Here is a 16,762-nt window from a genome sequence, read left to right as displayed (position 1 = left end):
ATACCGCTGGGTTTTAAGCTGCCCAAACAAAACATGGCGCTGGGTTGTAAACTGCCCAAGCGAAAATAATAATTTGTGCATTTTGAAAGTCTGCTCAAAGATGAGAACAAAATAATGCACATTGTTTGTACATTTTCTCCTCTTCCCCTTTTCACAAATATCTGCACCATTCACCAATTCCCAACTCGTATGGTAATATCACTGACTAGTTGTTAGGTGCTGACTCACCCATAGATTTCTTTACTGCTGGCTATAGAAGGTACAAGCAAGTAATAATTTACATTTCCTATCAAGAGTGGCTAGGCAGCCTGGGTCTGTGTCCTTGGAGTTCAAAGGACACAAGCGCAAGGGTGGTGAATCTCTAACATTCTGCACTCCCACCCCAAGAGGCTAAATCATGAGATACTTTCATTGTGGAAATAGATAAATATTTGAAAGATCAATACAGTGAACAGGCACAGAAAGAGTTGAGGACTCATAGATTAGCCATGATCATATTGAAAGGAAGGGCAGACTTGAGGTGCCCGTGATCTACTATTTCCTAGTGTTCTTGACTAAGATTTCATGACCTGTGTTATCTATCTTTTAGTTGAAGGGTACAATGCTAAGTAATAATTAATGCAAGCTCATTCAAAGAAATAGACTTATGTTTGAACATTTTAACCAAACGGAAGAGAAAATGTGAGCTAAACTCCAAATGAATAAAATCAAAATCTGTTGATTACCATCAGATTGTGTAAACATTGTTTAGCTGCTTGATCAATCATCTAAAATTTTATGCATTTTAGTTTCATTGTCAATCAAATATTCAAAGTCTCCATGGACCTTTCCTTTCCATGTGAGTAAAAAGACCAGACTTTCAGCTGCGCACATTGAAAATGCAGAACACACAAATGTGCACACGCACACACACGCACGCCAAAACAAAAAATTGTCAACTTGACTTTTTCCCCCTCCAAGAATTTCCCTGTGAAAAATTCCCACTTGTCTACATTTCTACTTTCTCTTGGTCTTCCTTTAATGCATGTACATGGCAAGAGTCATCCATCTGTGCACTATCCTTTCTGTAAGAGATCTATTTCAAAAACAACTTTAAAGATGAAATTGATTCGAACTGGCTCTCAGACCATAAACTTCCCCAGTCCACATACTTTTCAAAAGTTAAGCACCAATTCATTAGCCTGTATTCTTGGAGAAACATGGAATTGCAGATGCTGGTTTACACCAAAGAAAGACACTAAGTGCTGGAGTAACTCAGCGGGTCAGGCAGGGATTGGTGAGGTTTCGGGTTGGGAACCTTCTTCAGTCTGAAGAATTCACAAATTTGTTAACTAAACTCTACATAATTAATCTACCCGAAACATCACCCATCCTTTTTCTCCACAGATGCTGCCTGGCCAGCTGAGTTACTCCAGCACTTCGCTTCCATCTGTAGACTGTTTTCTTCATAAGGAATAATGGACAAAGTGCACACAAGAATGTCAAGCAATTTGGAGATGAGAAATGAGATCAGAGGTGGGCAGAAAACACATCATTAGATTAGTGCTGGTAAAAGGGCTTCTCACTCTCAACAAGACTGGGGCCCATAACAATATTCTCAATTTAGCCAAGTAATTTTATAAGGAGTCAGAGTAAAAGCTGTAGAGCATGGAGAAAGGCCCTTTTGCCCTTCTTGTCCATGTTGAGCATACTCAGCTAGTCCCATTTGCTTACATTTGACCCAAAACCCTTCTAAATACTTCCTATCCATATCTGTCCAAATGTCTTTTGAAGTAGTAATTATATCTACTTCTTCTGACAGCTCATTCCAGTTATGGACAAACACCCGAGTGAAACTTGCACTATCGGTCTCTCTTAAATTTCTCCCCTCTCATTTTAGGGCTATTCCTTCTGGTTTTGGAATCCTCTTTCCTGGGGAAAGGATTACGAGTGTTTATCCATGTCCTTCTTCATCTTGTACACCTCAATAAGGTCACCCCTTCGCCCCCTTCTCTCCAAAGAAAAAAGTCTCAACCTGTCCAATCCCTCTCTATAACTAAAGCCTACAAGCCCAGGTAACATCCTTTCCAACTTAATCATATCCTTCCAATAGCTGGGTGACTAGAACTGCACAAATGATTCCAAGTGTGGTCTCACCAATGACTTGTGCAGCTGCATCATGATGTGCCAACTTTTGTACTCCAGGCCCTTCCCCAAGGAAGGCAAGCATGTCAAACAACTACTCCACACTGTCCACCTAGCTTGTCACTTTCAAGGAACTATGCAAATGTACAGCCAGATCTCTATGTGGTAAGAGTTTGATGTCATTGATTACAAACAATCCTCAACTGCAGACATGTAGAATACAGTGCAGGAAGGAACTGCAGATGTTAGTTTAAACCAAAGATAGACACAAAATGCTGGAGCAACTCAGCAGGAATGGCAACATCTCTGGAGAGAAGGAATGGGTGAAATTTCAGGTCGAGACCCTTCTTCAGACTAGTCAGGGGAAAAGGAAATGCGAGATATTGACAGTGATATAGAGATATAGAACAAATGAATGAAAGATTTGCAAAAAAAGTAACGATAAAGGAAATAGGCCATTGTTACTTGCCTGCTGATAAAGTATTCTATTTGCAAGTACAAAGAAGTTTGTTCATGTTGGATCAACTTTGTTGTTTCCCAATGCTTTATCAAACAATAATGAATGAACAAACTAACTGAAAGGTTGCTCCAACGATCAAAGGTATTATAAAAAGAAACGAACAGGTCATTTTTGCAGGTATTTACCTTGGTGCCCATTCGAAGGGAGTCAATTTCGTCTCTTTGTTTTGATAAAGTCTCATTCATGCTGCAAAGATGATCACTCATCATACTCAACTGATCTTCATAACTTCTTTTTGTTGTAGTCAGCTCATCCTACATCAAAATGTAGACATTTAATACACAGTAGTGCCTGAAGATCACCTGCAGAAGCTGCAAAGTCATGTTTAATTATAAACTGAATTTATTTGATTCATCTTATAGTGCATGGAGATTATTTTAATCAGAAATAGCAGCACTCCTTGAAAATATCAGCTTGTTCAAAAACGAACATAATTTATCTTGGTTTACTCTCAATCACATGCATTATTCTTTCCAGAAGATTAATATAACAAAAATTCCCCTATTACTTGCCAGGATTTGTCTTCTCACTACCTCTCATCAAGCCCCCCCCCCCCCCCCCCCCCCCAACCACAGTGGATTCCACATTCCTCACTGTGATGGAAGGCAATAAAGTTCAAGCTTCTTCCTCTTTGTTCTCCCGCAGTCGGGGCAGTCGAACCATCCGCAGTTGGGGCGATTAAAGCCCCCGCAGCCGACAATCCAAGCCCCCGTCGGGGTGATCAAAACTCCCGTGTCGGGATGGTTGAAACTCTCTCCGCGGCATGGAACTCCCGAGTTGGCCTCTTCTTACCAGAGACCGCAGGCTTCACAATGTTAAAGTCCATTGGCCCCGCAGTTGGAGCCTCGATCCCCGCCAAAGGGATCGCAAGCTCAGCGATGTTAAAGTCTTGTCTGCCGATTGTTTCCAGAATCTACAATTTGATTAAACTACGAGGTACGTGGTTCCTTAAAATGTTGGGGATTCCTGTCTATTCAATAATCCAGCTCAAATAAAGCCTCCCGAAACATTTTGGTTTCACCAATTATTTTAGTTGCACATGGCAATTATTTCCTTTTTGAATATTGAATTCAAATAATACAGCATTTCCAATGCCAGCTGTCATACTTTCTATTTAAAATATGTGGCAGACTGAAAAGGCTGGATGGAAATGGAATAATTTACAGCATATGCACCCAGTCAAAGCAAAATTAAAAATATGAAAAATTGCAAATAAAGAATAATTTAGTTATACATGTTTGTGCATGTATGCATGCAATTGTCATGTAAATAGCATGTTTTATCATATTTAAAGTTATAGTAGACGATTCACTTAAAATCCCATGATTTTGTTGATGCAAGGACAAAAAGGGACTATATATGAAAATTGTCCATGGGAAGGCAGATTGAAGGAAGTTCGTCAGTAACCTGTAAACAGATGGCCATTTCCCAGTGAGCTCTGGTCATTAAAGCAGTGCCCACATATGGCACTGGGGCACTTTGGTGAGTAAATGCTAATATTACGTAGAGTTATGTTAGCAAATTTGTGAATATTAAACAAATGGGATACAATGAGGCCTGGAATAAATGGATGCTATTTATTCATAATGAAGTTAGACCAAAACTGGTACATAATTTCCTTTTCATGTAATTACATTGTAGTTACAGACAGGGAAAAGATTGAGTGTGTATACTTTGCTTAGTTTATTATTGTCACATGCACCAAGGTACAATGAAAAGCTTTTTTTGTTATGTGATATTCAGTCAGCAAAAAGACTATATATAATTACAATCAAGTTGTCCACCGTGTACAGCTACAGGATAATGGGAATAAGGTTTAGTGCGAGATAAATACCAGTAAAATCTTATGAAAGATAGTTTGAGGGTCTCCAATGAGGTAGATGGTAGGTCAGGATGCTCTAGTTGGTGATAGGATGGTTCAGTTGCCTAACAGTTGGGAAGAAACAATTCCTGAATCAGGAGTTGTGCATTTTCACACTTCTGCAGCTCTTGCCTGATGGCAGAGAGGAGAAGAGGGAGTGACCGTGGTGAGACTCATCCTGTCCTTGCCAAGGCAGCATGAATTGTAGAGGAAATCAATGGAAGGGATGTTGGTTTGTGTGATGGTCCGGAATACATCCACAACTCTGCAATTTCTTGCCATCATGGATGGAGCTGTTCCTAAACCAAGCTGTGATGCATCCCAATAAAATCCTTTCTACGTCGCATCTGTAGAAGTTGGCGAATTGTTGGGGACGTCAAACTTCCTAAGCCTTCTAAGTAGAGGCGATGATGTGCTTTCTTGGCCATTGCTTCAATATGGCTGGTCCAGGAAAGTTGCTGGTGATATTTAATCCTAAGAACTTGAAGCTTTCAACCATCTCTACTTCAGCACCATCAATGCATGCAGAGGTACTTCCTGAAGGTGATCACAATCTCCTTTTTCTTGCTAACATTGAGGGAAAGGTTCTTGTCTTGGCAACAGGCTACAAGGTCCTCAATCTCCTTTCTGTACTCCTCTTGTCTTTGTTTGATATTCGGCATATTGTTTGACATGTTGTCTGCGAATTTGTACATTGAATTGGAATGGTATTTGGCTGCAGTCGTGGGTGTACAATGAGTAAAGGAGGGGGCTGAAAACACACCCATGCCAAGCACTGGTGTTGAGGATTATCGTAGAGGATGATTTCTCACCTATCCTCACTGATTGTTGGTCTGTTGGTCACGAAGTCGAGGAGTTCACAACACTCACACAGTTGCAGAGGTGAGTGCTACCTCCAAGTTCCACGAGTATGGAGACAAGCTTGGGTGGGATAAAGATATTGAAAGCAGTATTTGAATACTAGTCTGAAGTAGGTGTCTCTCTTATCCAGGTGTTTCAGGGATGAGTATAGGGCCAGGGAGATGGCATCAGCCCCCTGTTGTGGCAATAGGTGAACTGCAGTGGATCAAAGTTGCTTGCTAGGCTGGATTTAATGCATTTCATAATCAGCCTCACAAAGCACTTCATGATTGTGCTTGTCAAGGCCACTGTACGATAGCCATCAAGGCATGAGAATTTGCTTTGCTTCAGCGCTGGGATGACATTGGTCTTTTTGAAGCAGGTGGGTACCTCAGAACAGAGCAGGGAGAGATTAAAGATGTCAGTGAACTCTCCCGCCAGTTGGTCCGTGCAGTTCCTAAGGATGCGGCCAGGGACTACATCAGAATCAGTTGTTTTCCGTGGGTTCCCCCTCAGGTAGGCTGATCCAACCTCTGCAATCATGACCTTGGGAAGAGTCACCCTTGAGTCTGACGGGACAGATGTTATCGCCCCAATGGGCTTCTACTCAAAGAGAGCATAGAAAGCATCGAGTTCATCAGATAGGGCCGCACTATCACCAGCGATGTTGCCTGACTTCGCTTTGCAGCCACTATAGTAATCAGGCCATGCCACAGTCTGTGGGTGTCCAAATGATTATACTGGGGCTCAAGTTTGTCCCAGTATGGTCTCTTGCCATTCTTGATGGCTTTGCGACATTCACAGCAACAGAGGGAGAGGTAGAATAATCTGTTGCAGGGTCTCAACACAAAATATCAACAATCCTGCCTCTGCAGATATTGCCTAACCCATCAAGTTACTCCAACAGTGATTTTTGCTGCAGATTACAGCATCTGCAGTCTCTTGTGGCTCCATTATACAGTATATACTACCAGTTGGAACAGTGAAAGACAACCCAAAATGAAACAAATTCCCATATGGTCCTGACAGGGTGGACGTGAAGAAGATGCTTCCTCTTGTGGGAGATTCTGCGACGAGAGCTCTTGTTTTAAAATAAGGATCATACGTTTAAGATAAGTTTAAGGATCATTCGTTTACAGTGCCCTCCATAATGTCTGGGACAAAGTCCCATCATTTATTTATTTGCCTCTTTACTCCACAATTTGAGATTAGTAATAGAAAAAAATCACATGTGGTTGAAGTGCACATTGTCAGATTTTAATAAAGGCCATTTTTATACATTTTGGTTTCACCATGTAGAAATGGTTTATACATAGTCCCCCATTTCAGGGCACCATAATGTTTGGGACACATCAATGCGTGTAAATGAAAGTAGTTATGTTTAGTATTTTGTTGCATATCCTTTGCATGCAATGACTGCTTGAAGTCTGCGATTTATGGACTTCACCAGTTGCTGGGTGTCTTCTCTGGTGATGCTCTGCCAGGCCTGTATTGCAGCCATCTTTAGATAATGCTTGTTTTGGGGCTAGTCCCCTTCAGTTTTCTCTTCAGCATATAAAAGGCGTGCTCAATTGGGTTCAGATCGGGTGATTGACTTGGCCACTCATAGAAACATAGAAAATAGGTGCAGGAGGAGGCCATTCAGCCACTGTTTGAAACATCATTAAGAAGAAAGAGAGCACTGGTGAGCTTACCAATCGCAAAGGGACTGGCAGGCCAAGGAAGACCTCCACAGCTGATGACAGAATTCTCCCTATAATAAAGAAAAATCCCCAAACACCTGTCCGACAGATCAGAAACGCTCTTCAGGAGTCGGGTGTGGATTTGTCAATGACCACTGTCTGCAGAAGACTTCATGAACAGAAATACAGAGGCTACACTGCAAGATGCAGACCACTGGTTAGCTGCAAAAATAGGATGGCCAGGTTACAGTTTGCCAAGAAGTACTTAAAAGAGCAACCACAGTTCTGGAAAAAGGTCTCGTGGACAGATTAGACAAAGATTAATTTGTATCAGAGTGATGGCAAGAGCAAAGTATGGAGGAGAGAAGGAACTGCCCAAGATTCAAAGCGTACCACCTGATCTGTGAAACACGGGTGTTATTGTCTGGGCATGTACGGTTGCTGAAGGTACTGGCTCACATATCTTCATTGATGATACAACTGCTGATGGTAGTTGGAGGAGGCCATTCAGCCCTTCGAGCCAGCACCGCCATTCATTGTGATCATGGCTGATCATCCACAATCAGTAACCGGTGCCTGCCTTCTCCCCATATCCCTTGATTCCACTAGTCCCCAGAGCTCTATCTAACTCTCTCAAGACCATTTTTTAGCTTTGAAAAACTCCTTTGTTGCTTTAACAGTATGTTTGGGATCATTGTCTTGCTGTAGAATGAACCGGTCGGTGGCCAATGAGTTTTGAGGCATTTGTTTGAACTTGAGCAGATAGGATGTGTCTAAACACTTCAGAATTCATTATACTAGTACCATCAGCAGTTGTATCATCAATGAAGATATGTGAGCCAGTACCTTCAGCAACCGTACATGCCCAGACAATAACACCCGTGTTTCACAGATGAGGCGGTATGCTTTGAATCTTGGGCAGTTCCTTCTCTCCTCCATTCTTTGCTCTTGCCATCACTCTGATACAAATTAATCTTTGTCTAATCTGTCCACGAGACCCTTTTCCAGAACTGTGGTTGCTCTTTTAAGTACTTCTTGGCAAACTGTAACCTGGCCATCCTATTTTTGCAGCTAACTAGTGATCTGCATCTTGCAGTGTAGCCTCTGTATTTCTGTTCATGAAGTCTTCTGCAGACAGTGGTCATTGACAAATCCACACCCGACTCCTGAAGAGCGTTTCTGATCTGTCGGACAGGTGTTTGGGGATTTTTCTTTATTATAGAGAGAATTCTGTCATCAGCTGTGGAGGTCTTCCTTGGCCTGCCAGTCCCTTTGCGATTGGTAAGCTCACCAGTGCTCTCTTTCTTCTTAATGACGTTCCAAACAGTGGATTTTGATAAGCCTAAGGTTTGGCTGATGTCTCTAACAGTTTTGGCACAACTTTGGTCCTCATGTTGATAAACTGCAATAAAAGTTTCCAAAGGTGATGGAAAGACTGGATGAAAGACTAGGTGCTGAGAGCTCTCTTATATCTGTATTAAGGAGGTAATTAAACACACCTGAGCAATTACAAACACCTGTGAAGCCATGTGTCCCAAACATTATGGTGCCCTGAAATGGGGGGACTATGTATAAACACAGCTGTAATTTCTACATGGTGAAACCAAAATGTATAAAAATACCCTTTAATAAAATCTGACAAATGTGCACTTTATCCACATGTGATTTTTTCTATTACAAATCTCAAATTGTGGAGTAGAGGCAAATAAACAAATGATGGGTCTTTATCCCAAACATTATTTTGATATCCAGCGCAGAAACAGGCCCTTCGGCCCACCGGGTCCACGCCGCCCAGCGATCCCCGCACACTAACACTATCCTACACCCACTAGGGACAATTTATTTTTATTTTTAATTTACAGTTGCCCAGCCAATTAACCTACATACCTGTACGTCTTTGGATTATGGAGGGCACTAAGTAAAAAACGTAATTCTCAGACAACTGTGCCATGGGAATTCTTTTCCTCAAAGTGTAATGGAAGTAGAGTCTTTCTATGTGCTTTAAAGCAGAATTAGATCGATTCTTGATAAGCAAGGTGGGCAAGGAATACAAAATTGAGTTTATAATCTGATCAGTTATGATCTTATTAAAAGGGGGAGCAAAAGGAACTCAGTGGAATACTGTTGATGAAAATTGGGGAGACTGGCTGAATAAGGGTGATGAGAATGCTCAAGAATGAGTTGGCATGTGCTCCATGGGCCAAATGATAGTCTCCTCTGCTGTAACTATGGTTCTATCAATTAGAAGTATTGCTCTGCATTTCAATCCACATACACATACAGGCAACAAATAGATGCAAAGATCACTTACTGTTGGAAATATTTAGCCATGTATAAGCCACACATGCTTATATTTCTTTCTTACCTGCAAACGGACAATGTTTTGATTGGCAACTTTTAATTCTTCAGAGAGCGTTTCTCTGGATCTTTCTGCAAGTGCTAAGCATTTAGCAAGGGCTCGGCACTATAAATTTAAAAGAGAATGGTTCTGTATCAGTGCTTTCAAGTTCACACAGTCAATTGTGCAGTTGTTCTGGGTGTAGGGTTGTTCTGTTGGTGATGTGATGTGGGTTAAGCATTGTGGGTCTAGCAGTCCGAGGACACAGAGGTAACTAACCAACTACACTTCACACAACTTCCAGCTGGGCCAAACACTAATGTGCCAGGATCCTGACTGGATCCCCTGCTCTCCGCTGACAGACACCCACAGCAATAAAATGTTGTTGGTTTCCTCCATTTGTGCTGCACTCCCAAGCATGGACATTTCTCTTCATTAATAAGCTTAAAAAGGAGGTTGTGGGGTACTGCACTTGTTAATAGAGAAACTAGAGATGATGAGAGACTCTGGGATATGGACACAAAGCATCAACAGCTGGTGTCCAACATTAGCTTACACTCCCTCTGCCACCCAGGATTCCACAGCACCAAGTGACCAGTCAAACTACAAACTGCTGTGGTTGCACTGCGGACTTCACGCTTTCTTTTGGGGTTTTTTTTGCATGAGAATGTTTTTTATATTGAACTTTTTTAAATGTTTATTTTATTACCTATCAAGTACAGTTTACAAACCTGTTGTTGCAAGTAAGAAGTTCGGTTTCACTGCATATGACAATAAAACACTCTTGGCATCACAGACTCCCCTTACACATCAATGTTAGGGCAGAGTCTAACCATGTAATAAAGAGATCCATTTAAGCATTTCATTGTTGTGGGAGTGCAGCAGAGGGCTCCGCCATCAAACAGACTCCCAGCACAGCAACATGCATCAGCAAGGAGTTGTGTCAAATGTCTAGCACAGCAGTGCCTTCAGTAACACTATATATATATATATATATATATATATAAACATAATGCTATATTGACTCTTTCAATTTCTGATTTCATTAGCACTCTCATTCTCGGGAATACTTTGAGCATTAGCTTGGTTCTAGTGTAATTGCAAGTTTGCGAACTGCAACAAGAGTGTGTTGCTAACTGCAGCTAGAATGCATTGATTACACACTAAAAATACAATCCATACATAGCCCACTATTATACAATTCATGGCAACCATATAATTATAACTTGATATTCTATTTATGATGTAGACTGAGGGATAAACACATTGAGAAAGAGCAGGTGTGTTATTCCCAATTTAGTATAATATGTTATACTCCCAAAAACTGCAGATGACACCCTAATTTAACATTTTGTCCAAAAGACAGCTTTGTCTATTCATTTATTTTTGGGGATCTGGGTACTTCGGCCAATGGTAACATTTATCACCCATCTTTAAATGTTCTGAAAAGGTGGTGGCGAGTTGTCATTTTAAAATGTTGGTGCTCTCCCAGAGGGTTGTTGGGTAGAACCCATTCCTTCTCTCCCGAGATGCTGCCTGACCTGCTGAGTTACTCCAGCATTTAGTGAATAAATCGGGTTGTTGGGTAGAGTTCCACACCTTGACCCTATGATAATGAATGAAAGGAAATATTTCAAAGTCAGAATGGTGTGTGACTTGGAGGTATAATACAATTGTGCATTCAAATGTGTCTTATCGCCTTGTCCTTGATAGAGGCCATGGGTTTGGCAGGTCAATTAATGTGAGCGAGGCGAGTGATCTTAAAGGTGGTGCGATCAAACAGGCTGCTTCGCTTTGAATGAAATTAAGCTTTGTGAGAATTGTCAAATGCACTCATCCAGGCACATGACAAGTGTTTGTCATGCTCTTGACTCATTTTTCAAATGATGGAAAAGCATTGGTGTACTGCAAGGTTGAGTCATCAACATGCATTTATAGCCACGATATTCAACTATATAAGGTATCAACTGGTGCAATTGAGCTTCTGGTCAATGTTGAACTCAGGATGATGATATCGGGGAGTTGTCAAATGGTACTGCAATTGAATGTCACGAGTAGTTGGTTAGACCTTTAGTTGGATATGGCCATTAACTGACACTTTTAGAAAATGTTGCTTAACAAACTAGGTGTGAATGCTGCAATTTAGAGAATTGTTCATTTGCTGAAGAGTTGTGAATGGATAGGAACATTGTCTAATTATCAGTGGGTGGATAACCCCAGTTCAGACAATACAGCCCTCCAAGAATTCTTCTTAGGCATTCCCTCGGGATCACAGATGACTACCAGTGGAGGTCCTGGATAGCAAGCAGGTGTCAAATTTGAAGAAAAGTGATAAAAGGTCAAGATGTGAAAGTGCCCAACAGCAAAATTTAGATTAGTCTTACCTCTGAATGAAAATGCACCGACTTGCTATCTGCTATCTGAAGCTGCGATGTGAGTTCTGCCACTCTCATCATGTAGTGACTTTTGATCAAATGTTCCCGCGACTCCTCATCTGGAATCTAGGAGCACACAAATGGGATAAGCTGTGTGTTTCACTTCAACATTAAAACGTTTTATGCAGCAACATTAAACAGTTAGTCCATACAAAGCCAAAATAAATTTCACATCCTTTTCTACTTAAACTCCTCAATTTAATGCATTAAGCTGATAACATGCATAACGTAACCCCCGCAATTTATCTTTAGGTTCTGTATCTTGGTCACAATCTAACATTTGTACATTCATAAGAATCACAAAACATTCCTGGTACACTTAATTCAATTAACTGTGAAAGAAATTGAATTGTATCACTGTACCTCATTGTCATTCGTGTAAGTGGACAACATTCCAACCTAGCAAAAAAAAATTCAAATCATGACTAAAGTTCAAATTTAAACCACTAATATGTTAAATAGATATCATGTGGAAAAGGCGATGTCTTGCTAGAATGTGAAGGAGTAAATTTGGGATGAAACATCTTTAAAATAATCCTTTTTTGTTCAATGAATAATTAAACACAATGAAATACACTTTAAATTATGATCTCAAATGGTTAAACTGTCTGTATTCATGAGACTGGGTTGCAATTCCCTGATGGATCAGTTAGTAAATTGCTACTCAGTATAAGACTAATATGGCCTTGTAGGATTCAATATTTCCACGCAATATATACCATGAACCAGAAATGATTTCAGCTGTTGGGCAATTTGAACAAGTTGCAGACGGTTGATTTTGAAATTTCAGAAGGAAGGAAAGGGATCAGGAGGGTTATAAAAATAAACTAGGTTTCCCTCTCGATAATGATCTCAAATGTAGAAACATGGTAGACAGACAGAACTTTTTTTTCAGGGCGGAAATGTCAGACTGGAGGGTCTAGTTTTAATGTGAAAGGTGTAACGTTTAAAGGAGGTGTGTGGATTTTTTTCTACAGAGGGTGTGGTGCCTAGAATGCGCTGTCAAGACTGGTGGTGAAGGTAGATACAATAGTGGCTATGAGACACTTTTAGATGGATACATGGATATGCAGGGAATGGAGAGGTATGAATCACATACAGGCAGATGAGATTAGTTTAGCATGGCATTATGTTTGGCACAGACATTGTGGGCTAAAGGGCCTATTCCTGACCTGTACCTTTCTGTTCTATGTAATGCCCAATGGGGTAGGCATTAGAAAAATAGTGAATTCTTATGCAGTTCTGTATCATTTTCAGGAAGTAACTGATTTGGAATTAGTTAAAAAACAGAGCATCACTCACTAGACTTGTACTTCTGACAGGCTCTTTGGAATCCTTTTCAACACAGTCCAAATCTTCAATTGTCCTGATTGAACCATTTGCTTGTACAGAATCAATTGAAGGCATCTGTCCAGTATGTGTTAATCTGTATTGATTTTCCAGGTCAGTTATACGCTGATTCTCCTTCTCCAGTTTTATTTTGGCTAACTGAGCCTCCAGCATCCAGTGCTCCTTCTCCTGCTCCAGTTTTGTTATCTTCTCTTGGCTTTGTTGCACCTGCAGAAGTTGGAAATATTACATGGTTAAAAGTTCCTTCTTCACCCTTTGGGTAACTTTGCCACCCTTCAGACTACAGGAAATAGAGATGGGTTGACTGCTATCTGGGAATTATAGTCAACAATAGCTTCTCTTTCATCCCGTTTTTCAACGCATCTGAGAATTACAAGTGCATCTATGCAAACCACCCTTTAATTTAAATAAAACTCCGTGAATTCATTCCAACAGTCAATGACAGCAATGGTAGTCAATTTGTAACTAAAAAGCAAGAAATTGCAGAACCTGGAAATAGGTTGGACAGTATCTTTGGAGAGATAAACATATCAGTTTGTTCTTTCATTAAAAAGACCGATGAAATAGCAACAATCAGAAACATTAACTGGTAAAAATGGATAGGTGACATTTCAAATCGGGACCCTTCTTCAGACCCAAAGCATTTTGGGTCCGAAGAACGGCCCCGACCTGAAATGTCACCTGTCCATTTTCTCCAGGGATGATGCCTGATCCACTGACTTACTCCAGCATTTTGTGTTTATCTTTGGTATACGCCAGCATCTGCGATTCCTTTTTATTACACTGAAACATTAACTGCTTCTCTCCAGAGATATTACCTGACGAGTATTTCCAGTAATTACTGCTGATATTTCAATTTTTAGCTCAAACTGGAACCCATTTGGAATTGATCAAAAATGGAAACATGAAGTAGACAGAATGAATGGTATCAGATTCCCCACAATCTAAAGGTCTGTTTAGGAAGTCACCCGCCGCTCGCAGCAGGAGAAATGGTGCCGAGGTCAGTGCCTTCTCCCTGTCCACTCTCGCCCACCCATTGCCCCGGGAGACATTCCCCGCCCGGCAACGAGTCCATGCCGTGGCCAGCGTTCCGCGCCGCAGATTGCAGCCGAGCTGCAGGAGAAGCTTTGACTCCGCAGGAGAAATAGGGCCGATGTCACTGCTTTCTCCCCTCTCCCCCCTTGCTGGCACACAGCCACGGGGGCACTCCCCGCCTGGCAACAGCTCCACGATTGGGCCAAGGGGGTGGGAGGGAGGAGGGAGAGGGCTGAAAGGGATGGGGGTGAGGGGGAGGGATGGAGGGGGAAGAGGGGAGGGAGGGGTGAAGGGGATGGGGAGGGAGAAAGGGGTGGGGTGAAGGGGATGGGATGAGGGAGGGGGTAAGGGGATGGGGGAAGGGGGAGGTATGGGGGAAGGGGTGAGGGGGATGGGGGAGGGGTGAGTGAAGAGGAGGAGGGGGGGGGTGCTGCACCAATGCAGGAGAGGTTTGGACCCAACGGGTCCACTTGGTCTAGTAGCAATTAAACCTCAAATGCAATTTGCATTACTGCTTACAGGATACTGAAGTAATGTGTTAAAATAAAGCGAGAAAACTCTACAAATCAAAATCTCCGTGTTGGCAAAAGTTGTACAGTCCGAATGGAAACTGCTCAGCAACAACCCAATTAGAACCTAAGCTGGTCCTCGAATTAAATCCTCCTCACTGGGTTCACACTGTACTCAGTCCAAGTCACATTAATCAATGGATACAGTCTGGTTTCCAGCTAAGCAGAATCCCAATAATATTAGCTACCCTTTGATGGATTGAATAACTTTCTCTCTGTGCTTGAAATTTCTATCGAGGGACCAATGCGGAGAGAATTTCAACTCTTCAGGCCAGGAAGGTTTGCATGGGCTCCAGGATTTGCAAAATCCATGGTTTAACAGCAAACATTTTGAGGAATAGTCAGGCCAATAAGAGATTTATTGCTCTATTCAAGAGTTATATTGATACATGTGCATCTCTTCAAGAGCAATTTTGTCACTTAAACTTCCAAACAAAAAGGTCTGTTTCTGGATTAGGCATGTAACAACTCATCTGCCTACTGTTCTGGGATGTGTGCTAGGATTGTAAACAGATGTCAATGAAAAAATTGAATGCATGCACATACATCATAGCATTCCCAACATTTATGAAGTAAAAGTTGGACCATGTTGTATTTAACTGTGCAATTTTATCACAGGTTGATTTTTTTTACTTTAAGGGGAAAACCAATGCATTCAAGTATTAACTTTTATGTCAAAAACCTGAAGTAACACAAGATGCATTTTTACCTGTTGTGAAAGACCTTCACGGCTCTCAGTGGAACTTAAAATGGTCTTGCGACTTGCCAAGGCCTCATCATATGGTACTGATTCTGGACAAGACTGTAACAAGATTATTCAATTGCATCACCCACAATACTTATAAAAAACACCACAGAACAGAGCAAATAGTAATCAACAAATTCCCAAACTATTCAAAATATGATTTCCAATATTTTCTAAATATTGCAAGAGACTTAGTGGTCATACCACTGTCATTTCATGCTTTGTTAAAACATTTCTGAATATCAATGCTGCGTCTGGCTACTATATCCACTGATGTCACCCAAAGATGATTTGCCTTTATTTGATCCATTTTGGCATTCCCACTGCATCTCAAAATCTACTTCATATCAAGCACTGATTAATACAAACCAGTTCCCAAATTGTTCACCTATTACCATGAGTCTAGTGCCACCCTTTGCGCATGATAAACATATGAAACATTTCATGTATTAAATGTGTTATGGTTTTTAAATTCTCTAAATTATATGCAAAAGCCATTGGAAAATTGTAGAGATTCATTGATACAGGTGGAAGGCAAATAGAGGATAATGATAGGCAAGACAATCGTAATACAGATTATTGTAGAAACAAGGAACTGCAATGTTGGTTTACAAAAGAAGACACAAAGTGCTGGAGTAACTCAGCAAGTCAGGTGGCATGGCTGGAGAACTTGGACAATGACATTTCGGGTCGGGATTCTTCTTCGGACTGATCAAGGGGGATGAAAAAACCTGGGAAAGAGGAGAGTCAGGACAAAGCGTGGCAGGTGAACACGGGCGAGGAGGGTTATTGATAGACAGATGATTGGAACAAAAGCCAGAGATTAAAACAGAAGGTGTGAGGCAAAAAATATTGAAGAGTTACAAACTATGAAGTCAAAGGAAGGGATGTGGGTGGAGGGTAGGCGAGAAACAGATGAGAGGCTAGGTTGGGCACCCGTGGGGGGGGGGTGGTATTAGGGGTAAGATTGTTAGCGGTTACTTAAAATTGGAGGACTCAATGTTCATACTGCTGTAAGGTACCCAACACAGATTATTGCAATTTTGTTATCTGACAAATTATTTGTAGACTTCAATTACAAGAGATTGTAAAACATCAGTTGCTGAAAAAACAGATGCTCTAAATATTTAGGTCAAGTAGTATTTGAAGATAAATGGATACTTTCTCTGCAGATGTTGCCTGTCCTCCTGAGTAGCTACTTAATAAGAACGATAAAGAGCACCAAAAACCACTTGCGTAAAATAAACGGCAACTCCTTATTCC

The 16,762-nt window shown here is 41.2% G+C and overlaps 1 protein-coding gene across 2 annotated transcripts in view; it reads right to left on the bottom strand.

Moving 5' to 3' along the window:
* ppp1r21 (protein phosphatase 1, regulatory subunit 21) overlaps positions 1–16,762 on the bottom strand; it is a 63,777-nt gene that overhangs the window by 1,459 nt on the left and 45,556 nt on the right. For both annotated transcript variants that reach the window (XM_078405026.1, XM_078405027.1), the window contains exons 16-21: positions 15,464–15,556; positions 13,103–13,357; positions 12,164–12,199; positions 11,750–11,866; positions 9,393–9,491; positions 2,770–2,898 (exon numbers count right to left, since the gene is read on the bottom strand). In XM_078405026.1, coding sequence (XP_078261152.1) covers positions 2,770–2,898; positions 9,393–9,491; positions 11,750–11,866; positions 12,164–12,199; positions 13,103–13,357; positions 15,464–15,556 — 729 coding nt within the window. The remainder of the gene's footprint in view (positions 1–2,769; positions 2,899–9,392; positions 9,492–11,749; positions 11,867–12,163; positions 12,200–13,102; positions 13,358–15,463; positions 15,557–16,762) is intronic.

The sequence above is a fragment of the Rhinoraja longicauda genome, chromosome 9 (assembly GCF_053455715.1).
Source record: "Rhinoraja longicauda isolate Sanriku21f chromosome 9, sRhiLon1.1, whole genome shotgun sequence".
In the NCBI taxonomy this organism is placed as follows: domain Eukaryota; kingdom Metazoa; phylum Chordata; class Chondrichthyes; order Rajiformes; family Arhynchobatidae; genus Rhinoraja; species Rhinoraja longicauda.
Note: the sequence above shows the minus strand (reverse complement) of the source record. Positions and strands in the feature narration are given on the sequence as shown.